The sequence below is a fragment of the Coregonus clupeaformis genome, chromosome 17 (genome assembly GCF_020615455.1).
Source record: "Coregonus clupeaformis isolate EN_2021a chromosome 17, ASM2061545v1, whole genome shotgun sequence".
NCBI lineage: Eukaryota > Metazoa > Chordata > Actinopteri > Salmoniformes > Salmonidae > Coregonus > Coregonus clupeaformis.
Window position 1 is genome coordinate 65,422,125 of NC_059208.1, and position 25,213 is coordinate 65,447,337.

The 25,213-nt window shown below is 45.7% G+C and overlaps 1 protein-coding gene across 1 annotated transcript; it reads right to left on the bottom strand.

Moving 5' to 3' along the window:
• Positions 1 to 433: 433 nt before the first annotated feature.
• On the bottom strand, positions 434 to 25,213 carry LOC121586834 (alpha-tubulin N-acetyltransferase 1). The gene is given in 12 exon segments (XM_045226458.1): positions 434 to 518; positions 5,746 to 5,939; positions 6,707 to 6,800; positions 6,803 to 6,889; positions 7,898 to 7,972; positions 10,791 to 10,836; positions 15,881 to 15,982; positions 20,667 to 20,780; positions 23,023 to 23,080; positions 23,896 to 23,987; positions 24,092 to 24,152; positions 24,618 to 25,213. Coding segments are annotated over 11 exon segments (861 nt in total). The 5' UTR covers positions 24,716 to 25,213; the 3' UTR covers positions 434 to 518; positions 5,746 to 5,905.

A 25,213-nucleotide genomic window follows, 5' to 3' on the forward strand; every position in this document is an offset into this window, starting at 1 on the left:
GATATACAGTCTGTGAGATATTTCCTGAGTATGTCTATGTGAGGGCAAACCTGTCTGTGTGTCCCAGTGGGTCTGTCTGTCCCCCTGTGTCAGTCTCTCTGTCTCTTAATACTGGTCTCAAACCTGAGGAGGCACACAGCACTAACAGGTCAGAGGTCAGTCACAAGACAACACAGTACATTCCTGGGCACACTGGGTAAAGTAGTCTACGTACTAAATGGCACCCTACTTTTAACCATGGCCTTGTCTAAAGTAGCGCACTAAATAGGAAATATGCCCAAAAAGGCCCATAAGGCTAAGGGCAAAAGTAGTGCACTATAGAGGGAATAGGGTGCCATTTTGGAGACATCCATAGTTAGTGGTGTGTTGTTACGGTGTTCTACACATGTCCCATAGCCAATCAGATCTGTTTACCTGGCAGTTTGAAGGTGTTCTGCTGTGTCTCCAACAATAGCCCAAAGCCCCGGGTGTTGATGTGGCGACTGTAGAGGTTGCCCCTGGCAACTAGGCCCTGTTGGCTACCACGTCAATGGAGCAGGGCATGTAGAGAGGATAGGAAGAGCCAGGGAAGGTAGAGAGGATAGGAAGAGCCAGGGACGGTAGAGAGGGTAGGAAGGGCCAGGGAAGGTAGAGAGGGTAGGAAGAGCCAGGGACGGTAGAGAGGGTAGGAAGGGCCAGGGAAGGTAGAGAGGGTAGGAAGAGCCAGGGAAGGTAGAGAGGGTAGGAAGAGCCACGGAAGGTAGAGAGGGTAGGAAGGGCCAGGGAAGGTAGAGAGGGTAGGAAGGGCCAGGGAAGGTAGAGAGGGTAGGAAGGGCCAGGGAATGTAGAGAGGGTAGGAAGGGCCAGGGAAGGTAGAGAGGGTAGGAAGGGCCAGGGAAGGTAGAGAGGGTAGGAAGGGCCAGGGAAGGTAGAGAGGGTAGGAAGGGCCAGGGAAGGTAGAGAGGGTAGGAAGAGCCAGGGAAGGTAGAGAGGGTAGGAAGAGCCAGGGAAGGTAGAGAGGGTAGGAAGAGCCAGGGAAGGTAGAGAGGGTAGGAAGGGCCAGGGAAGGTAGAGAGGGTAGGAAGAGCCAGGGACGGTAGAGAGGGTCGGAAGAGCCAGGGAAGGTAGAGAGGGTAGGAGGAGCCAGGGAAGGTAGAGAGGGTAGGAAGGGCCAGGGAAGGTAGAGAGGGTAGGAAGGGCCAGGGAAGGTAGAGAGGGTAGGAAGGGCCAGGGAATGTAGAGAGGGTAGGAAGGGCCAGGGAAGGTAGAGAGGGTAGGAAGGGCCAGGGAAGGTAGAGAGGGTAGGAAGAGCCAGGGACGGTAGAGAGGGTAGGAAGGGCCAGGGAAGGTAGAGAGGGTAGGAAGGGCCAGGGACGGTAGAGAGGGTAGGAAGGGCCAGGGAAGGTAGAGAGGGTAGGAAGGGCCAGGGAAGGTAGAGAGGGTAGGAAGAGCCAGGGAAGATAGAGAGGGTAGGAAGAGCCAGGGAAGGTAGAGAGGGTAGGAAGAGCCAGGGAAGGTAGAGAGGGTAGGAAGGGCCAGGGAAGGTAGAGAGGGTAGGAAGGGCCAGGGAAGGTAGAGAGGGTAGGAAGGGCCAGGGAAGGTAGAGAGGGTAGGAAGAGCCAGGGAAGATAGAGGGTAGGAAGAGCCAGGGAAGGTAGAGAGGGTAGGAAGAGCCAGGGAAGGTAGAGAGGGTAGGAAGGGCCAGGGAAGGTAGAGAGGGTAGGAAGGGCCAGGGAAGGTAGAGAGGGTAGGAAGGGCCAGGGAATGTAGAGAGGGTAGGAAGGGCCAGGGAAGGTAGAGAGGGTAGGAAGGGCCAGGGAAGGTAGAGAGGGTAGGAAGAGCCAGGGACGGTAGAGAGGGTAGGAAGGGCCAGGGAAGGTAGAGAGGGTAGGAAGAGCCAGGGAAGATAGAGAGGGTAGGAAGAGCCAGGGAAGGTAGAGAGGGTAGGAAGAGCCAGGGAAGGTAGAGAGGGTAGGAAGGGCCAGGGAAGGTAGAGAGGGTAGGAAGGGCCAGGGAATGTAGAGAGGGTAGGAAGGGCCAGGGAAGGTAGAGAGGGTAGGAAGGGCCAGGGAAGGTAGAGAGGGTAGGAAGGGCCAGGGAATGTAGAGAGGGTAGGAAGGGCCAGGGGAAGGTAGAGAGGGTAGGAAGGGCCAGGGAAGGTAGAGAGGGTAGGAAGAGCCAGGGAAGGTAGAGAGGGTAGGAAGGGCCAGGGAAGGTAGAGAGGGTAGGAAGGGCCAGGGAAGGTAGAGAGGGTAGGAAGGGCCAGGGAATGTAGAGAGGGTAGGAAGGGCCAGGGAAGGTAGAGAGGGTAGGAAGGGCCAGGGAAGGTAGAGAGGGTAGGAAGGGCCAGGGAAGGTAGAGAGGGTAGGAAGAGCCAGGGAATGTAGAGAGGGTAGGAAGATCCAGGGAATGGTAGATAGAGGACAAACAAGAGCAGGACAGAGAAAACGAGAGATAGTGGAAGAAAGAGGGAGGGAAAATGAATAGGGAGCGAAGGAGACAGAACGTAGGAAAGTACAGAAAGGGGAAAAAGACAAGTGTGTGTGCAGAGGAAAAAGTGAAGGAAACAGCAAAGAGAATTCCACAGAAGAAAAACACTAAATTAAAACAAAATTAGCAAACAATGGCAAAACTGAATGCTTGACAAATCATACAAACAATAACTGAAAACAAAAAAACATGATTGTGATATGAAGTGAAGGCAATGCCAACAGAAAGACCTGAAGACTGTGAGAATTGTGCAAGTAGGGCTGGGGTTCCCAAAGTTTTCCATTTGTTTGATAAGATTACAGATTTTCTCAGGGGACCCCATTTCAATTTCAGGGGAACCCACATGGGGTCCCAACCCCAAGTTTAAGAACCACTGAAGTTGTGGATTATGAAAAAGCCTTCTCAGCTCAATATCAAATTCTAAGCATTGTTTCTTGTTGACGTCATGTTGTTATGACAAACTTGCGAACTCCATGTTAATAAACATGAAAATGCCTCCAAAAGTCATCCAAATATTATTTTAGTGGCCACTTAATGAGAGTAAATGTGAAAGAGAATTGTAGTTAAAGGTAAAACAGGCTCTAAACGGGGTCCCAGGGGAACAGAAAGCAATCTCACTTTTCCAGTTTTGTTGGAGATCGTTTTAATGCCTCATTCTAGAAAACGGCAGGTAAAAGTTACAGGCAGCATCATAATTCCCTCAATGGGACGACCAGCACACTAGGAAAGGCTGAAAAAGTTCTAACTGACATAGGGAGCCATGTTCCTTCTTCTTCTTCTCTGTTTCCTAGTAAATGAATCATTGAAATAATACTAAGCTCCCTGGCCTTGACAGACAGACGACAGCTAGGTTCCCTCCTGGTTCTCCACCCTTCTCTCTAAGTGTGCACTTAAACACTTCCCATCACGGATCCAAAAGCCTTGGATTGGTGTATGAAAAATGTATGCACTCACTAACTGTAAGTCGCTCTGGATAAGAGCGTCTGCTAAAATGACTAAAAATGTAAATGTAAATGTGTAAACATTGGGCAGGGGTAAGTTCCCACCATTGAGGGAGTTCGATTAAGTGCACCAGTCTATAGCCCGTGACTTGAACGGACAAAGAGGTGACCTTCTCCAACGAACAGTGATCTGCGGCTCGGTCATGTTGTCAAGAAGGCAGCATGGTGGATGGTGCAAAAACATACAGCAGCTCTTTTCCATCAAATATATGTTCACATTTTCAAACTAGTTTTCATTGGGAAGGCAGATAAAGTTTATATTTTTTATTTAAAGCGATCACTTTTGCAATGTGAAAACACAGAATCCTATTCATTACTACACGTGCTTCACCTACGGCATTTTGTTTTGTTTTTAGATAACGTCGCCATCTGCCAAAACGACGCACACTCACTGCACTCTACCCACTCAAACACACACTCACACATACTACACTGCACTCTACCCACACACACTCACTCACACATACTACACTGACACTCCAACACACACACGCATATTGATGCCACGTACACTCACACAGACACTCTTTCCCACTCTTCACATGCTGCTTCTACTCTGTTTATTATCTATTCTGATTGCCTAGTCACTTTTAACCCTACCTACTTGTACACTACCAGTCAAAAGTTTGGACACATCTACTCATTCAAGGGTTTTTCTTTATTTTTACTATTTTCTACATTGTAGAATAATAGTGAAGACATCAAAACTATGAAATAACACATATGGAATCATGTAGTAACCCAAAAAGTGTTAAACAAATCAAAATATATTTAATATTTTAGATTCTTCAACTAGCCACCCTTTGCCTTGATGACAGCTTTGCACACTCTTGGCATTCTCTCAACCAGCTCCATGAGGTAGTCACCTGGAATGCATTTCAATTAACAGGTGCCTTCTTAAAAGTTCATTTGTTGAATTTCTTTCCTTCTTAATGTGTTTGAGCCAATCAGTTGTGTTGTGACAAGGTATGGCGGGTATACAGAAAATAGCCCTATTCGGTGCAGTCGCAAAAACCATTAGCTCTATGATGAAACTGGCTCTCATGAGGACCACCACAGGAATGGAAGACCCAGAGTTACCTCTGCTGCAGAGGATAAGTTCATTAGTTACCAGCCTCAGAAATTGCAGCCCAAAGAAATGCTTCACAGAGTTCAAATAACAGACACATCTCAACATCAACTGTTCAGAGGAGACTGCGTGAATCAGGCCTTCATGGTCGAATTGCTGCAAAGAAACCACTACTAAAGGACACCAATAAGAAGAAGAGACTTGCTTGGGCTAAGAAACACAAGCAATGGACATTAGACCGGTGGAAATATGTCCTTTGGTCTGGAGTCCAAATTGGAGATTTTTGGTTCCAACCGCCGTGTCTTTGTGAGACGCGGTGTGGGTGAACGGATGATCTCCGCATGTGGAGGAGGTGTTATGGTGTGGGGGTGCTTTGCTGGTGACACTGTCTGTGATTTTATTTAGAATTCAAGGCACACATAACCAGCATTGCTACCACAGCATTCTGCAGCGATACGCCATCCCATCTGGTTTGGGCTTAGTGGGACTATCATTTGTTTTTCAACAGGACAATGACCCAACACACCTCCAGGCTGTGTAAGGGCTATTTTACCAAGAAGGATGGAGTGCTGCATCAGATGACCTGGCCTCCACAATCTCCTGACCTCAACCCAATTGAGATGGTTTGGGATGAGTCGGACCGCAGAGTGAAGGAAAAGCAGCCAACAAGTGCTCAGCATATGTGGGAACACCTTCAAGACTGTTGGAAAAGAATTCCAGGTGAAGCTGGTTGAGAGAATGCCAAGAGTGTTGAAAGAAGTCATCAAGGCAAAGGGTGGCTATTTGAAGAATCTAAAATATAATTGGATTTGTTTAACACTTTTTTGGTTACTACATGATTCCATATGTGTTATTTCATAGTTTTGTTGTCTTCACTATTATTCTACAATTGTAGAAAATAGTAAAAATAAAGAAACTTTTGACTGGTACTGTACATATTACCTCAACTACCTTGTACCCCTGCACATTGACTCAGTAACGGTACTCCTTGTATATAGCCTCATTATTATTATTTTTTATTGTGTTACTATTTATAAATGTTTTGTACTTTTTAACTCTGCATTGTTGGGAAAGAGCTCATAAGTAAGCATTTCACGATAAAGTCTACACCTGTTGTATTCGGCGCATGTGACAAATACATTTGTTTTGACCTGGCTCACCCCCGGGAGGCAGCCCGGTTCCAAAACGAATGCAATCAACACTAACCTGGTTCACCTAGGGCAGGCCTGGGGCAGTGTTAAATCCATGACGGAAAGTGTGCCAGTGCACACTTAGAGAGAAGGCTGGAGAACTGGGATGCTAACAGGCTAAAAACCACTGCCCTTCCTTTACAAGAAGGAAACAGTGGTGGGAGGCGTCAGGGTGGTCAATGGAAGCTGAGCTGTGGTCGGTTAAGGGAACTGTGCTCATGTTAGGATGGAGAGGAGCCAGAGGCAGAGACAGGAGGATGAAATGGACGTCAGGAAGGAGGAGGATTGGAGGATGGGATGATTGCATTTGTGAGTGGTCAAATTGGATAAAAGGGGGTGGGTTGGGTTTCCAATGTACACAGACAGTAGAGAACAGTAGAGAAAGAATGAAAGAGAACAGTGTTTAGAAAGAGAGGCCACAAAGAGAGCAGTGCTGGTCACACAGGACAATTAGGTTGGAGAGAGAGAGAGAGCAGGAGCGAAGGAGGCTTGGAATCAGAGAGAAAGCACTTAACACAGGGGCTGTGTACGCTCCTAAATGGCACCCTAATTCCCTATATAGTGCACTACTTTTTGACCAGAGCCCTGTGATTTCCTGGTCTAAAGTAGTGCACTACGAAGGGAATAGTGTACCATTTGGGACGCTGCCACAGTGCCCCGAGGCTGGCTGTTTGTATAAACAATACTCTTAATGAAAGGAATGCTGTCCCCCCCGGCCAAGCCTTCAAAACCTGGCAGACAGGCCCTCAGATCTACTGCTGTGCTGTACACACTCTCTCACAATACTGGATTAGGTTACATAGTTCATATGGAGTGAAGTAGTATTAGTACCTAGGGTAAAAAATAAATAAATGCTGACAACCTTCCCAAAATGACTTAGTCCCTCCTGATTCTGGAAGTCAGGAATTACTCCATCCGAGATTACTCCTGCAAAACCTGGGCATTTTGGTTTGACTGTTTTTCCAGGAATACCATACCTGGTGCGTTTTGCCCTGTAGTTGAGGCTGTCGATGAGTGGGGGGTCGGGGGTCGGGGGTCGGGCCCCTGTAGCCCCCAGGGCTGGGGCCAGGGTCGGGTCGGGCGCTGGCGGGCCCTGCTTGGGGAGCACGGGGAGGATACCGACAACGGGTAGGGGAGAGCCCTCTGCTCCTCTCGCACAGCTGGAGGGGGGAGACAATACCATGAGGGGGGAGAGGGGGGAGACAATACCATGAGGGGGGAGAGGGGGGAGACAATACCATGAGAGGGGAGAGACAATACCATGAGAGGGGGGAGAGGGGGGAGACAATACCATGAGGGGGGAGAGACAATACCATGAGAGGGGGGAGAGGGGGGAGACAATACCATGAGGGAGAGGAGAGGGGGGAGACAATACCATGAGGGAGAGGAGAGGGGGGAGACAATACCATGAGAGGGGTGAGACAATACCATGAGAGGGGGTGAGGGGGAGTCAGAGAGATGACTGCCAAATAGGGGATCATTGCATTACTCAGAATCTAATACAGGCTGAGTCAACAGTGCATCATCACTGCACTAACAGAGGTTTTGTTAAGTATTCATAAAGTGGACATTAACTCAAAACTACATTCACACAAGGAGATTAATCAAGCAACTGCACAGAGACTTGACTGGACTGGACACAAGAGGTCCTATGTTACATTTGACCATAACTGTCAGTTGCAACATCCTAATGTTCACCAAGCTGCTCCTGAATGCTTATCCTAGTGAATAGCTCAGTGTCTTTCAGACTAAACTGACCTAACCAGGCAGAATAGATGCCACACAAATGCAGCTGAATGCCAACTGCCCTACAGCAATCTGTTTACAATGGCTGCAATGAAGTGGGAAATATCCCTACAACTAATGATGTTTAGTCCAGAGAAAATATTATGTATCCTCATCGGGCTGTCATACAATGTCTTAACTGTGTATTTTAGTACAATGTAAATTATGTAATGCTGACATATTCCAGCTACAGTTTATGATGTACTGTACATGAGCTGGTTTCCCAGACACAAATTAAGCCTAGTCCTGGGCTAAGAAGCATTTCCAATGAAGAATCTCCATTAAATGTGTTTAATCCAGGACTACCCTTAATCTGGGTCCGGGAAACTGGCCCATTAGGAGTTAGCCTCCATGTGTTCTGTCCAAGTTCAACGGTGGCTCACCCTCTCTCTCTGTTAGTGAGTAGGGCTTGATCTCTCCGTCCAGCTTTTTTAGGGGAACCTTTTTCAACTGGGCCGCTGTTGAAGAGAACCCAGTCAGCACAGGGGAAAACATTATGGCAGCCCTACGGCAGGCCTGGGAAACATTATGGCAGCCCTACGGCAGGCCTGGGAAACATTATGGCAGCCCTACGGCAGGCCTGGGAAACATTATGGCAGCCCTACGGCAAGCCTGGGAAACATTATGGCAGCCCTACGGCTGGCCTGGGAAACATTATGGCAGCCCTACGGCAGGCCTGGGAAACATTATGGCAGCCCTACGGCAGGCCTGGGAAACATTATGGCAGCCCTACGGCAGGCCTGGGAAACATTATGGCAGCCCTACGGCAGGCCTGGGAAACATTATGGCAGCCCTACGGCAGGCCTGGGAAACATTATGGCAGCCCTACGGCAGGCCTGGGAAACATTATGGCAGCCCTACGGCAGGCCGGGGAACAATATGAGAGGACCTAAACATGCCGTCTTACCTTCATACAAACACACACACTACTGAGAACACTGCACCCTACTGGACGTACACTATACGTACCATATGTCACATAATCCTGAGTAAATGTCTTTGCCCAAGAACATTAAAAGTGGAGTGAGGTTAATGTAACTTGCCTCTATACAACATGGCAGACATTGAATGGTAGTGGGTAGAGCCATCTATACAAACGGGTAGAGCCATCTATACAAACATATCTCTACTTGTCTCATATCTGTATAATGTCTCTGGTAGAGGGTGGGACTACAAACAGGTCTATTATTATCAGTGATGTGAGGAAGGCAGCCTGGAACATTGTTAGGAGTGGTGTATCTATCTGAGCTTAGGGTAACCATAGCAGCCTGGTACCTGGGAGACTAGGTCCAATACATGATCATATATCTACAGTATATTAGTCAGATATATTGTAGATTGTGTCATATCGGACCCATCTGGGAGAGAAGCAGGGTAGTGATACAGGAGAGAAAACAGAGAGAGAGGAGAGACAGAGAGAGAGAGAGGAGCGAGAGAGAGAGAGAGAGAGAGAGAAGACAAGAGAGCGAGAGAGAGAGAGAGAGAGAGAGAGAGAGAGAGAGAGAGAGAAGACAAGAGAGCGAGAGAGAGAGAGGACAAGAGACAGATAGAGAGAGACCGAGAGAGAGAGACCGAGAAAGAGAGAGAGACCGAGAGAGAGAGAGAGGACAAGAGAGAGAGGACAATAGAGAGAGAGTGAGAGAGAGAGAGAGAGAGAGAGAGAGAGAGAGAGAGAGAGAGAGAGAGAGAGAGAGAGAGAGAGAGAGAGAGAGAGAGAGGACAATAGAGAGAGAGAGAGAGAGAGAGAGGACAATAGAGAGAGAGAGGACAAGAGAGAGAGGACAATAGAGAGAGAGAGAGAGAGAGAGGACAATAGAGAGAGAGAGAGAGAGAGAGAGAGAGAGAGAGAGAGAGGACAATAGAGAGAGAGAGAGAGAGAGAGAGAACAAGAGAGAGAGGACGAGAGAGAGAGAGGACGAGAGAGAGAGAGGGGACAAGAGAGAGAGAGGGGACAAGAGAGAGAGACCGAGAAAGAGAGAGGATGAGAGAGAGAGAGAGGACAAGAGAGAGAGAGGACAAGAGAGAGAGAGAACGAGAGAGAGAGAGAGAGAGAGAAAGAGAGAGAGAACAAGAGAGAGAGAGAAAGAGAGAGAGAACAAGAGAGAACGAGAACGAGAGAGAGAGAGGACAAGAGAGAGAGAGAGAGAGAGAGGACAAGAGAGAACGAGAGAGAGAGAGAGAGAGAGAACAAGAGAGAACGAGAGAGAGAGCGAGAACGAGAGAGAGAGAGAGAGAGAGAATGAGAGAGAGAGAGAGAGAGAGAGAGGAGGAGGAGAAACAGGGGATCAACAAAGGGATAGAGCAGCTAAACGAGAAAGAAAGGGGGGAGAGGAAAGAGGAAGAATAAAAGAAAGAAAGAGAGAGAGTTCCTTACAACAAGCCGTACATTCTCTGATCCTGCAGAGGAGAAGGAGGTGAGCCTGGGAAAGTTTGGTGAAACAAAAGCATCGTTTGGAAAAACGGAATAAGAACAAATGTAGTGCACTTCACAGAACAGCACTTTCCAGGGTTAGTGACTCTCGAAAAATGTCCAATATATATAATGGAGGGTGCAAATGGGTAATTGGGATTTTTTTTTTGTAGCCTACTTTTGTTCGTTTAACGAAAATGTAAAAAATTTCAATATATTACTTTAGAAAAGTAGCACTTTAGCTTATCTCATACTATGGAGTGCACACAGGCATGTTACTGGAGACAGAACACGGTGTACAACATTTCTGCTACAAACAGTTTTATCACATCAAAACAAAGATGCCCGCTACATATTTGGGTTTTGTACGACACCTTTGAGTGGTTTAAGGCCAAATACATGCATTGACAGGATGACGTAACATCTAGCCATCTAGCTATTTAAAACCCCCAGCTGCAAACATTAGGATGTCTGTTTTAGTAGGGCAACAGAAAGACAGCCCAGTCTGCATTAGGCGTGAACACTAGCAAGCACTTGTGAGGGTGTGGACACCCGTGCTAGCACAAACCCTGCCCCTATTACCAGTCACCACACCACCACAGGCAGGAAGCCAACGCTGACTGCACCAGAGTAGTGGTGTTATTTCGGATGAGTAGTGTTGCGCAACTGTCTGTGTCCCAACTGGTGCTCTATTCCCTATTTTAGTGCACTACTGTTAACCAGGACCCATAGGGCTCTGATCAACAGTAGTGAGCTATATAGAGAAAAGGGAGCCGTTTGGGACTCAGCCAGTTTGCACAACACTACTCATCCAAAATAACACAGAATTAATGAAGAGATGGCCAGGCACAGAGATGGAATATTACCTGATCTGTTGGCGAAGAAACCGTCAAACACCACAAAGTTATTGACCTAGAGAGAGAAGGGGAGACAAGTGGACAGGGGAAGGGAGAGAGAAACAAGTGTGGGGAGGGAGGGGGGGAGGTGACACTGAAAAACATATTAATAATCCGCTCTAGGTAGATGATAGATGACCGCGCCCATGGAGCAAAATTATATCCAGGTCATGTAGCTAGTCTGTTTAACAGAATCATTAACCCTAGGGCCCAGCCTGATGAGAGCTAGTCTGTTTAACAGAATCATTAACCGTAGTGGCCCAGCCTGATGAGAGCTAGTCTGTTTAACAGAATCATTAACCGTAGGGCCCAGCCTGATGAGAGCTAGTCTGTTTAACAGAATCATTAACCCTAGGGCCCAGCCTGATGAGAGCTAGTCTGTTTAACAGAATCATTAACCGTAGTGGCCCAGCCTGATGAGAGCTAGTCAGTTTAACAGAATCATTAACCCTAGGGCCCAGCCTGATGAGAGCTAGTCTGTTTAACAGAATCATTAACCGTAGTGGCCCAGCCTGATGAGAGCTAGTCAGTTTAACAGAATCATTAACCGTAGGGCCCAGCCTGATGAGAGCTAGTCTGTTTAACAGAATCATTAACCGTAGTGGCCCAACCTGATGAGAGCTAGTCTGTTTAACAGAATCATTAACCGTAGTGGCCCAACCTGATGAGAGCTAGTCTGTTTAACAGAATCATTAACCGTAGGGCCCAGCCTGATGAGAGCTAGTCAGTTTAACAGAATCATTAACCGTAGTGGCCCAGCCTGATGAGAGCTAGTCAGTTTAACAGAATCATTAACCCTAGGGCCCAGCCTGATGAGAGCTAGTCTGTTTAACAGAATCATTAACCCTAGGGCCCAGCCTGATGAGAGCTAGTCTGTTTAACAGAATCATTAACCCTAGGGCCCAGCCTGATGAGAGCTAGTCTGTTTAACAGAATCATTAACCCTAGGGCCCAGCCTGATGAGAGCTAGTCTGTTTAACAGAATCATTAACCGTAGTGGCCCAGCCTGATGAGAGCTAGTCAGTTTAACAGAATCATTAACCGTAGGGCCCAGCCTGATGAGAGCTAGTCTGTTTAACAGAATCATTAACCCTAGGGCCCAGCCTGATGAGAGCTAGTCTGTTTAACAGAATCATTAACCCTAGGGCCCAGCCTGATGAGAGCTAGTCTGTTTAACAGAATCATTAACCCTAGGGCCCAGCCTGATGAGAGCTAGTCAGTTTAACAGAATCATTAACCGTAGGGCCCAGCCTGATGAGAGCTAGTCTGTTTAACAGAATCATTAACCGTAGTGGCCCAGCCTGATGAGAGCTAGTCTGTTTAACAGAATCATTAACCCTAGGGGCCCAGCCTGATGAGAGCTAGTCTGTTTAACAGAATCATTAACCCTAGGGCCCAGCCTGATGAGAGCTAGTCTGTTTAACAGAATCATTAACCCTAGGGCCCAGCCTGATGAGAGCTAGTCTGTTTATCAGAATCATTAACCCTAGGGCCCAGCCTGATGAGAGCTAGTCTGTTTAACAGAATCATTAACCGTAGGGCCCAGCCTGATGAGAGCTAGTCAGTTTAACAGAATCATTAACCCTAGGGCCCAGCCTGATGAGAGCTAGTCTGTTTATCAGAATCATTAACCCTAGGGCCCAACCTGATGAGAGCTAGTCTGTTTAACAGAATCATTAACCCTAGGGCCCAACCTGATGAGAGCTAGTCTGTTTAACAGAATCATTAACCGTAGGGCCCAGCCTGATGAGAGCTAGTCTGTTTAACAGAATCATTAACCCTAGGGCCCAGCCTGATGAGAGCTAGTCTGTTTATCAGAATCATTAACCCTAGGGCCCAGCCTGATGAGAGCTAGTCTGTTTAACAGAATCATTAACCCTAGGGCCCAGCCTGATGAGAGCTAGTCTGTTTAACAGAATCATTAACCCTAGGGCCCAGCCTGATGAGAGCTAGTCTGTTTAACAGAATCATTAACCCTAGGGCCCAGCCTGATGAGAGCTAGTCTGTTTATCAGAATCATTAACCCTAGGGCCCAGCCTGATGAGAGCTAGTCTGTTTAACAGAATCATTAACCCTAGGGCCCAGCCTGATGAGAGCTAGTCTGTTTATCAGAATCATTAACCCTAGGGCCCAGCCTGATGAGAGCTAGTCTGTTTAACAGAATCATTAACCCTAGGGCCCAGCCTGATGAGAGCTAGTCTGTTTAACAGAATCATTAACCCTAGGGCCCAGCCTGATGAGAGCTAGTCTGTTTAACAGAATCATTAACCGTAGTGGCCCAGCCTGATGAGAGCTAGTCTGTTTAACAGAATCATTAACCCTAGGGCCCAGCCTGATGAGAGCTAGTCTGTTTAACAGAATCATTAACCCTAGGGCCCAGCCTGATGAGAGCTAGTCTGTTTAACAGAATCATTAACCCTAGGGCCCAGCCTGATGAGAGCTAGTCTGTTTATCAGAATCATTAACCCTAGGGCCCAGCCTGATGAGAGCTAGTCTGTTTAACAGAATCATTAACCGTAGGGCCCAGCCTGATGAGAGCTAGTCAGTTTAACAGAATCATTAACCCTAGGGCCCAGCCTGATGAGAGCTAGTCTGTTTATCAGAATCATTAACCCTAGGGCCCAACCTGATGAGAGCTAGTCTGTTTAACAGAATCATTAACCCTAGGGCCCAACCTGATGAGAGCTAGTCTGTTTAACAGAATCATTAACCGTAGGGCCCAGCCTGATGAGAGCTAGTCTGTTTAACAGAATCATTAACCCTAGGGCCCAGCCTGATGAGAGCTAGTCTGTTTATCAGAATCATTAACCCTAGGGCCCAGCCTGATGAGAGCTAGTCTGTTTAACAGAATCATTAACCCTAGGGCCCAGCCTGATGAGAGCTAGTCTGTTTAACAGAATCATTAACCCTAGGGCCCAGCCTGATGAGAGCTAGTCTGTTTAACAGAATCATTAACCCTAGGGCCCAGCCTGATGAGAGCTAGTCTGTTTATCAGAATCATTAACCCTAGGGCCCAGCCTGATGAGAGCTAGTCTGTTTAACAGAATCATTAACCCTAGGGCCCAGCCTGATGAGAGCTAGTCTGTTTATCAGAATCATTAACCCTAGGGCCCAGCCTGATGAGAGCTAGTCTGTTTAACAGAATCATTAACCCTAGGGCCCAACCTGATGAGAGCTAGTCAGTTTAACAGAATCATTAACCCTAGGGCCCAGCCTGATGAGAGCTAGTCTGTTTATCAGAATCATTAACCCTAGGGCCCAGCCTGATGAGAGCTAGTCTGTTTAACAGAATCATTAACCCTAGGGCCCAGCCTGATGAGAGCTAGTCTGTTTAACAGAATCATTAACCCTAGGGCCCAGCCTGATGAGAGCTAGTCTGTTTAACAGAATCATTAACCCTAGGGCCCAACCTGATGAGAGCTAGTCAGTTTAACAGAATCATTAACCCTAGGGCCCAGCCTGATGAGAGCTAGTCTGTTTATCAGAATCATTAACCCTAGGGCCCAGCCTGATGAGAGCTAGTCTGTTTAACAGAATCATTAACCCTAGGGCCCAGCCTGATGAGAGCTAGTCTGTTTAACAGAATCATTAACCCTAGGGCCCAGCCTGATGAGAGCTAGTCTGTTTAACAGAATCATTAACCCTAGGGCCCAGCCTGATGAGAGCTAGTCTGTTTAACAGAATCATTAACCGTAGGGCCCAGCCTGATGAGAGCTAGTCTGTTTAACAGAATCATTAACCCTAGGGCCCAACCTGATGAGAGCTAGTCTGTTTAACAGAATCATTAACCCTAGGGCCCAGCCTGATGAGAGCTAGTCTGTTTAACAGAATCATTAACCCTAGGGCCCAGCCTGATGAGAGCTAGTCTGTTTATCAGAATCATTAACCCTAGGGCCCAGCCTGATGAGAGCTAGTCTGTTTAACAGAATCATTAACCGTAGGGCCCAGCCTGATGAGAGCTAGTCTGTTTAACAGAATCATTAACCGTAGTGGCCCAGCCTGATGAGAGCTAGTCTGTTTATCAGAATCATTAACCCTAGGGCCCAGCCTGATGAGAGCTAGTCTGTTTAACAGAATCATTAACCCTAGGGCCCAGCCTGATGAGAGCTAGTCTGTTTAACAGAATCATTAACCCTAGGGCCCAGCCTGATGAGAGCTAGTCTGTTTAACAGAATCATTAACCCTAGGGCCCAGCCTGATGAGAGCTAGTCTGTTTAACAGAATCATTAACCCTAGGGCCCAGCCTGATGAGAGCTAGTCTGTTTAACAGAATCATTAACCCTAGGGCCCAACCTGATGAGAGCTAGTCAGTTTAACAGAATCATTAACCCTAGGGCCCAGCCTGATGAGAGCTAGTCTGTTTAACAGAATCATTAACCCTAGGGCCCAGCCTGATGAGAGCTAGTCTGTTTAACAGAATCATTAACCCTAGGGCCCAGCCTGATGAGAGCTAGTCTGTTTAACAGAATCATTAACCCTAGGGCCCAGCCTGATGAGAGCTAGTCTGTTTAACAGAATCATTAACCGTAGGGCCCAGCCTGATGAGAGCTAGTCTGTTTAACAGAATCATTAACCCTAGGGCCCAGCCTGATGAGAGCTAGTCTGTTTAACAGAATCATTAACCCTAGGGCCCAGCCTGATGAGAGCTAGTCTGTTTAACAGAATCATTAACCCTAGGGCCCAGCCTGATGAGAGCTAGTCTGTTTATCAGAATCATTAACCCTAGGGCCCAGCCTGATGAGTAAGGCTTTGGAGGTTATCTCAGTCTGGTGGACACACTGTGGTGTAGTCACAAACAGGAAGTGACTCATACTGTAGGCGGTGTCCCAAATGGCACCCCATTCTCTTTAGTCTTTTCTAGATTTACCCCATAACCCCCTTCACCGCATGTCTTACCTCAGTCTGAAACAGTCCGTTTATGAAATGTTCATATCTATTTTCATTATCTTAGGTTGTACTGTTAGGCCTGTATAATCATTTACCAGAGAGTGACGATACAGTGTTGAGGAATACAAAGCACTGGTGGCACAATCACAGGAGAGACCGCCCTCAAATCATACCTGAGGTACACTGTTTTTCAGACAGTAATGCTTCTCCAGGAAAGAGAGGAACTTCGGGGAGGGCCTGTCGTAAGCCATCAGCACTGGCTCCACATTTTTGTGCTGAACATGGGGGGGGGAAGAGATCCGAGGCAAAACATAGCAAATTACGACACGTCTCAACTAGCAAACAGACATTTGAAGAACAGGCTTTTGGCAACACTCTAATCTCTAGCAATGTAATTTCTAGTCCAATGACTCTGCCTCAGCCACCACCACATTCCAGTCTGTACGCTCTACTTTTCATAGCATGGTCAATTCAGACTGAATGCTCTACTCGACAATGGTGAGAGCAGAGGTGTATTCATTTAGTGCAAACCGTAAACAAAAACATTTTGCAAATATTTTTAGTTTTGTAATGAAAAGGAGAGTTTCTTATAGGACAAATTCAGGTAGGTCCATTCCTGTTTCGTCCCATTTGCTTCCCTTTGGTTCCTAGTGAATACAACCCAGCTGTAACCAGGCTATAGTGGTCATTCCTTCTGTCCAGGGTTGGGGTCAATTCTAATTGAAGTCACTCAATTCAGGAAGTGATTCGGGGAAGAAAATGTAAATGTATCAAAATACACTGAACAAAAATATGAACGCAACATGTAAAGTGTTGGTCCCATGTTTCATGAGCTGAAATAAAAAGATCCCAGAAATGTTCCATACGCACAAAAAGTTTATTTCTCTCAAATTATGTGCACACATTTCTTTACATCCCTGTTAGTGAGCATTTCTCCTTTGCCAAGATAATCCATCCACCTGACAGGTGTGGCATATCAAGAAGCTGATTAAACAGCATGAGTGGCGCAGTGGTCTCCTGAGTGGCGCAGTGGTCTAAGGCACTGCATCGCAGTGCTAACTGTGTCACTAGAGATCCTGGTTCGAATCCAGGCTCTGTCGCAGCCGGCCGCGACCGGGAGACTCATGGGCGGCGCACAATTGACCCAGCGTCGTCCAGGGTAGGGGAGGGAATGGCCGGCCGGGATGTAGCTCAGTTGATAGAGCATGGCGTTTGCAACGCCAGGGTTGTGGGTTCGATTCCCACGGGGGGCCAGTATAAAAAAATTTGTATTCACTAACTGTAAGTCGCTCTGGATAAGAGCGTCTGCTAAATGACTAAAAAAAAAAAAAAAAAAAAAAAAAAAGAAGATCATTACACAGGTGCACATTGTGCTGGGGACAATAAAAGGTCACTTTAAAATGTGCAATTTGTTCACACAATGCAACAGATGTTTTGAGGGAGCGTGCAATTGGCATGCTGACTGCAGGAATGTCAACCAGAGCTTTTGCCAGATAATTTAATTTAAATTTCTCTACCATAAGTCATTTTTGGAAAAATGGCAGTACGTCCAACCGGCCTCACAACCGCAGACCACGTGTATGGCGTTGTGTGGGTGAGCAGTTTGCTGATGTCAACGTTGTGAACAGAGTGCCCCATGGTGTCTCCCGAGTGGCACAGTGGTCTAAGGCACTGCATCGCAGTGCTAACTGTGCCACTAGAGATCCTGGTTCGAATCCAGGCTCTGTCGCCGCCGGCCGCGACCGGGAGACTCATGGGCGCCGCACAATTGGCCCAGCGTCGTCCAGGGTAGGGGAGGGAATGGCCGGCAGGGATGTAGCTCAGTTGATAGAGCATGGCGTTTGCAACGCCAGGGTTGTGGGTTCGTTTCCCACGGGGGGCCAGTATAAAAAAAAAAAAAAAATGTATTCACTAACTAACTGTAAGTCGCTCTGGATAAGAGCGTCTGCTAAATGACTAAAATGTAAATGGTGGTGGTGAGGTTATGGTATGGGCAGGCAGGCAGAAGTTACGGACAATGAACACAATTGCATTATATCGATGGCAATATGAATACACAGAGATACCTTGACGAGATCCTGAGGCCGATTGTCGTGCCATTCATCCACCGCCATCACCTCATATTTCAGCATGATAATGCACGGCTCCATGTCGCAAGGATCTGTACACAATTCCTGGAAGCTGAAAATGTCCCAATTCTTCCATGGCCTGCATACTCGCCAGACATGTCACCCATTGAGCATGTTTGGGATGCTCTGGATCGATGTGTACGACAGCATGTTCCAGTTCCCGCCAATATACAGCAACTTCGCACATTCATTGAAGAGGAGTGGGACAACATTCCACAGGCCACAATCAACAGCCTGATCAACTCTATGCGAAGGAGATGTGTCGCGCTGTATGAGGCAAAAGGTGGTCACACCAGATACTGACTGGTTTTCTGATCCACGCCCCTACCATCTGTGACCAACAGATACATACAGTGGGGAAAAAAGTATTTAGTCAGCCACCAATTGTGCAAGTTCTCCCACTTAAAAAGATGAGAGAGGCCTGTAATTTTCATCATAGGTACACGTCAACTATGACAGACAAAATGAGAAAAAAAAATCCAGAAAATCACATTGTAGGATTTTTAATGAATTTATTTGCAAATTATGGTGGAAAATAAGTATTTGGTCAATAACAAAAGTTTCTCAATACTTTGTTATATACCCTTTGTTGGCAATGACACAGGTCAAACGTTTTCTGTAAGTCTTCACAAGGTTTTCACACACTGTTGCTGGTATTTTGGCCCATTCCTCCATGCAGATCTCCTCTAGAGCAGTGATGTTTTGGGGCTGTCGCTGGGCAACACGGACTTTCAACTCCCTCCAAAGATGTTCTATGGGGTTGAGATCTGGAGACTGGCTAGGCCACTCCAGGACCTTGAAATGCTTCTTACGAAGTCACTCCTTCGTTGCCCGGGAGGTGTGTTTGGGATCATTGTCATGCTGAAAGACCCAGCCACGTTTCATCTTCAATGCCCTTGCTGATGGAAGGAGGTTTTCACTCAAAATCTCACGATACATGGCCCCATTCATTCTTTCCTTTACACGGATCAGTCGTCCTGGTCCCTTTGCAGAAAAACAGCCCCAAAGCATGATGTTTCCACCCCCATGCTTCACAGTAGGTATGGTGTTCTTTGGATGCAACTCAGCATTCTTTGTCCTCCAAACACGACGAGTTGAGTTTTTACCCAAAAGTTATATTTTGGTTTCATCTGACATTCTCCCAATCTTCTTCTGGATCATCCAAATGCACTCTAGCAAACTTCAGACGGGCCTGGACATGTACTGGCTTAAGCAGGGGGACACGTCTGGCACTGAAGGATTTGAGTCCCTGGCGGCGTAGTGTGTTACTGATGGTAGGCTTTGTTACTTTGGTCCCAGCTCTCTGCAGGTCATTCACTAGGTCCCCCCGTGTGGTTCTGGGATTTTTGCTCACCGTTCTTGTGATCATTTTGACCCCACGGGGTGAGATCTTGCGTGGAGCCCCAGATCGAGGGAGATTATCAGTGGTCTTGTATGTCTTCCATTTCCTAATAATTGCTCCCACTGTTGATTTCTTCAAACCAAGCTGCTTACCTATTGCAGATTCAGTCTTCCCAGCCTGGTGCAGGTCTACAATTTTGTTTCTGGTGTCCTTTGACAGCTCTTTGGTCTTGGCCATAGTGGAGTTTGGAGTGTGACTGTTTGAGGTTGTGGACAGGTGTCTTTTATACTGATAACAAGTTCAAACAGGTGCCATTAATACAGGTAACGAGTGGAGGACAGAGGAGCCTCTTAAAGAAGAAGTTACAGGTCTGTGAGAGCCAGAAATCTTGCTTGTTTGTAGGTGACCAAATACTTATTTTCCACCATAATTTGCAAATAAATTCATTAAAAATCCTACAATGTGATTTTCTGGATTTTTTTCTCTCAATTTGTCTGTCATAGTTGACGTGTACCTATGATGAAAATTACAGGCCTCTCTCATCTTTTTAAGTGGGAGAACTTGCACAATTGGTGGCTGACTAAATACTTTTTTTCCCCACTGTAGCTGTAATCCCAGTCACGTGAAGTCCCTAGATTAGGGCTTAATTTATTTATTTCAATTGACTGATTTTTTATATAATAATAATAATAATAATATGCCATTTAGCAGATACTTTTATCCAAAGCGACTTACAGTCATGTGTGCATACATTTTTACGTATGGGTCGTCCCGGGGATCGAACCCACTACCCTGGCGTTACAAGCGCCGTGATCTACCAATTGAGCTACAGAGGACCACAACTGTAACTGTAACTCAGTAAAATCTTTGAAATTGTTGCATGTTGCATTTATATTTATGTTCAGTATAAATATCTCCTTTTCAGTTTTGTAGAGAAATCTTGACTAATAAATGAAATATTTTCAATTATTGAATAGGAATTTCAGTTTACTTCTTGAACTGACTAACTTAAATTCAAATTGACCCCAACCCTACATCCGTCCCAGGTAAACCCCAACCTTGCAGCCGTCCCAGGTAAACCCCAACCTTGCAGCCGTCCCAGGTAAACCCCAACCTTGCAGCCGTCCCAGGTAAACCCCAACCCTGCATCCGTCCCAGGTAAACCCCAACCCTGCATCCGTCCCAGGTAAACCCCAACCCTGCATCCGTCCCAGGTAAACCCCAACCCTGCATCCGTCCCAGGTAAACCCCAACCCTGCATCCGTCCCAGGTAAACCCCAACCCTGCATCCGTCCCAGGTAAACACTAAATATGTTGTGAAATCTGTTATGAATGTATTTTAATGTTTTTTAAATGTATAACTGCCTTCATTTTGCTGGACCCCAGGACGAGTAGCTGCTGCCTTGGCAGCAGCTAATGGGGATCCATAATAAATACAAATACAAAACCCTGCATCCGTCCCAGGTAAAGGCATGGTGTCTGTCTCACCTGCAGCATGAAGCTAAACAGCTCCAGTCCGTAGCCGTTCCTCTGAAGGTTCTCTGTCACAAAGAAATCCAAGACACACAGAGGCTCTGCCTCGACATGCGCCCCTCGCTGGTCCTATGGAGACATTACAATACATTCAATTCACAATTCAAGTCAATTCTCAATTGAATTTAATTCAACTTGATTAATCCCCTCAGGGGCAATTACGAGTAATCAAAAACATCATAGTGAGGGAAACTAGTACATTTGAATAGGGCTGGCACAATTCCTGTATAACCATGTAACCGACAGTTATGGATGAAGACCATAAATAAATATTTGTTTTGTAGTTTTTTTTTGTCAAACAGCTGACTGAATGATCACAATGTAACAGCAACACATAGAAATAGAATGAATAGAACATGCTTGAAACCTCTATCCCTGGCAATTTGACTGGCAAACTCAAATTGGTAGAGAGGTCAACGGAACGCAGACCGTTGGGGACAGAAGAAAGACGACGGATTGGCATTCAACAAATCTGATCTAACAAAGTGGAGATTCGTCAAATCCGTCATGATTGATGTATTGTAACAGGCCCATAATGTGGTCACTAAAGTCCTATTTTAATATAGTGGGCTGTTTTCGTTGTATAACATTTAGAAGTTGTCCCTTTTCAGGTTTAGAAGAAGTGACTGCTAAATGCTAACTCCTGTTCGTATAAGCTGGTAGCATAGCTAGCATACAGAAATCAGTGGTGGTAGTCAAAGTCGTTTTTTATCTGTAATGCAGTTGATTGATGATGGTGACATGAACATGTATTGGGGTTGACGTCTATACAAGCATTATACTCCGATTTTTACCTCAACATAGTGTGAAATACACATCCTGTATAAACAACAGCCTAAATGTTGCTGGGGGGCAATGGGGGAGATTCAGAATCGTTTCCATAGCATTTCCATTGTTTTGGTTGAGTTCCATTGACCTCTTTAACGCATCTATGGCTAGGCTGAAGATGTGAAGGTGAAAACAGTGTAATAAATCCATGCGGAAGCGTTCGAAAATAAAACAAATTCATGGCACCAGTGCCGTTGCTGGATTCTACAGGATTAGCATTGAAAAACGTGACCAGCGGTCGGGAAATCCGTTTTTTAAAAATGTCTAAATGAATAGAATGACAGTTAAGCAGTAATGCTATGCGTTATCTTAGTAGTTAGCTGAAATTCACTACAATTGAGTTTATTTTCTGCTTTACTCCTATGGGTACGCTCGCAATGGCCGCAAGTTCACCCATTATGCTATTATTGACTTGAATGGGGACACCCATTCTATTCATTCTATTTATACTGAACAAAAATATAAACGCAACATGCAACAATTTCAAAGGTTTTACTGAGTTACAGTACATATAAGGAAATCAGTCAATTGAAATACATGTATGAGGCCCTAATCTATGGATTTCACATGATTGGGCAGGGGTGCAGACATAGGCCCACCCACTGGGGAGCCAGGCCCAGCCAATCAGAATTAGTTTTCCCCCACAAAACGGCTTTATTACAGACAGAAATACTCCTCAGCACCCCCCCCCTCCCCACCCACCCACCCCAGACCATCCCACAGGTAAAGAAGCCGGATGTGGAGGTCCTGGGCTGGCGCGGTTACGCGTGGTCTGCGGTTGTGAGTTCGGTTGGACGTACTGCCAAATGCTCTAAGACGACATTGGAGGCAGTTTATGGTAGAGAAATGAACATTCAATTCTCTGGCAACAGCTCTGGTGGACATTCCTGCAGTCCGCATGCCAATTGCACGCTCCCTCAAAACTTGAGACATCTGTGGCATTGGGTGACAAAACTGCACATTTTAAAGTGGCCTTTTATTGTCCCCAGCACAAGGTGCACCTGTGTAATGATCATGCTCTTTAATCAGCTTCTTGATATGCCACACCTGTCAGGTGGATGAATTATCTTGGCAAAGGAGAAATGCTCACTAACAGGGATGTAAACAAATTTGTGCAACAAATTTGAGAGAAATAAGCTTTCTTGGATATGTTAGTTCAGCTCATGTAACATGGGACCAACACTTTACATGTTGCATTTATATTTTTGTTCAGTGTATATGGCACTGTCAGGAGAGGAGAAAATGTGCTTTACATTTTTTTTGCTATAATGTTTATTATGGTACACGGCCATTTGGCTGGACAATTACCGTCATCCAAAATTCCATGACCGTCACAACCCTACATTTGAATGAGCTGAAACCTCCCTTTACTACTGAAATGTTGCAAACAGGGAACACACTTTTGCATTAATAGGAACAAACTTTTGCATATGTTGCATCAAATACATTGTGGGAAAACACAATGAAAGAAAGTGGGACTCACAAGCAGAAATAACTTCTTATAGCCGACCTTCAGAAACCCCACCGCAAGTCCCCTTCCTCTGTGTGTGTGTGAGAGAGAGAGAGAGAGAGAGAGAGAGAGAGAGTGTGTGAGAGTGTGTGAGAGACAGAGAGTGTCAAGCTGCTACATTGGAAGCAAGAGGGTTGAAATCACAAAATCATTAACCTAGTTTTCCATTTGAGTGAATTCCACTGAGAGAAAGCAGAACTAGTAGTGTTGGTTTCAGCACCACACCGTTTCTTAGCTTGTAAATCCACTAACCCTGCACCCCCTTTGTGACCTCACAACTCATTACAGCAACAAGAAAGAAAGAAAGAAATAACTAAATAACTAACTAAATAAATAAATAATTATGTGACAGTAGGTGGCCTTGAAAAGCTTTTGCTACTGTATGATGATGAACAAACGTTAATTCTTGAAGGACTTCCAAAGAGAGGTTTGAAACAGATGTGCATGCATGTTCTGTTGTCTCATTCTGTCTGATGCTGGACAACACGTACTCAATAGTAGAGCATTACATGTTCTAATCTAATCTGTGATGGGGAGTGAGGAGTTAGGAGGCTTTCCCCGTTCTAGTAATACTATTTCTATGTTCCAGAAGAGGCTATAAACAGGGAGCTGAGGGTGCATGTTCTGTGATGATGAGTGAGGAGTTAGGAGGCTTTTCTAGTAATCCTATTTCTATGTTCCAGAAGAGGCTATAAACAGGGAGCTGAGGGTGCATGTTCTGTGATGATGAGTGAGGAGTTAGGAGGCTTTTCTAGTAATCCTATTTCTATGTTCCAGAAGAGGCTATAAACAGGGAGCTGAGGGTGCATGATCTGTGATGATGAGTGAGTGAGGAGGTAGCGGTACCCATTGCTTTCTCCATCCTTCAGCAGGTAGAGATGGTGCTTGTTGGTCTGCAGCTTTGATGCACTTGTGATTGGGGCTGTCAAGTATTGGGCCTGGGGAAAGACAATGCAGTGAATGAAACTACGGCAACACAAATATGCTATAGCGCGCACGCACACACACACACACACACACACACACACACACACACACATACCTTGGCTGAGGCTCTTCCAAGTTCATCAATTATTGCTGCAATTAGAGGTTGAGGATCTGACCTACATTAAAGAATAAAAATATAAAAATAGAGATGGGAGGTTTGTTTCATGTCACGCTGTAACAGCTAAATATATATTGATCTCGTGTGTATTATAAACCTATTAATGTATTGGTCTAATGTGGTAGCCTAGTGTTTCAAACTACTCAGTGATCTTCTATCCAAAATAGTGAAAACTTAAGAATATAATGTAGGTTACATATAGGCTTCATAGACGCGTTTTTGTCAGCTTTAAGAACTGTCACTTTGCATTTTGCAAACCGAGGAAGGCTTGAATGATTGTCAACACATTGACGTCACGCACAACTGTATTGGGCTGAAGATCTCCGCAATCATGTTGTAATAGACATCACATGTAGCCAGAGATCGTAAACTTAGCTTCAAACACATTAGATTTGCATATCATCAGCGAATGTTCCAAATTAAAAGCTGTTCTGGCTGCAGAAAACGAATAGAATAACGTTACCTTCCCAGCGATTTTCGAACTGCAATTAGGTTTTGATCCAAAACTGTAATCCTTTCAGGGAAAATGTGCTTTACATCAAAAGTGGTTTCCATATTCATTAAAAGGCGGCTATCTCGTACTACGAGTCGTAGTATAAAATCAGTGCTCCCACATGTGTGATTTATTGCTCGCTAACGTGTAGCTAGGCTAGCCAGCTAGAGATATCTGCAAAACAATAGCACTGTTAGCAAAGCTAGCTAGCAACTTCGGCCCTCGAGATAGAATAACATTGGCCACTGATTTTACAGTTACTAAACTATGTTATTAATAAGCAACAGTAACTAGCTACAGTTTCAAAACGCCGGCCATGTAGTGGTAATATTGTATAAATCCTGTCTTTGTGGAGTTGTAACTCCGGGTAACCCAATACCATAATACTACTAAAAAACACGGCCCTTTATGAAAGCGTAGCCTACTTAACTTTAATAATTAAAAAAATTAAAGTAAATAAACAATGACATAAAAGAAAAACTTGAAATGCCAATATTGCACATCATATCAGTTAGTGTAAAGCAGCCACGATGAGCCTGAAGTAAAATCTGTGCATTTATGCAGTG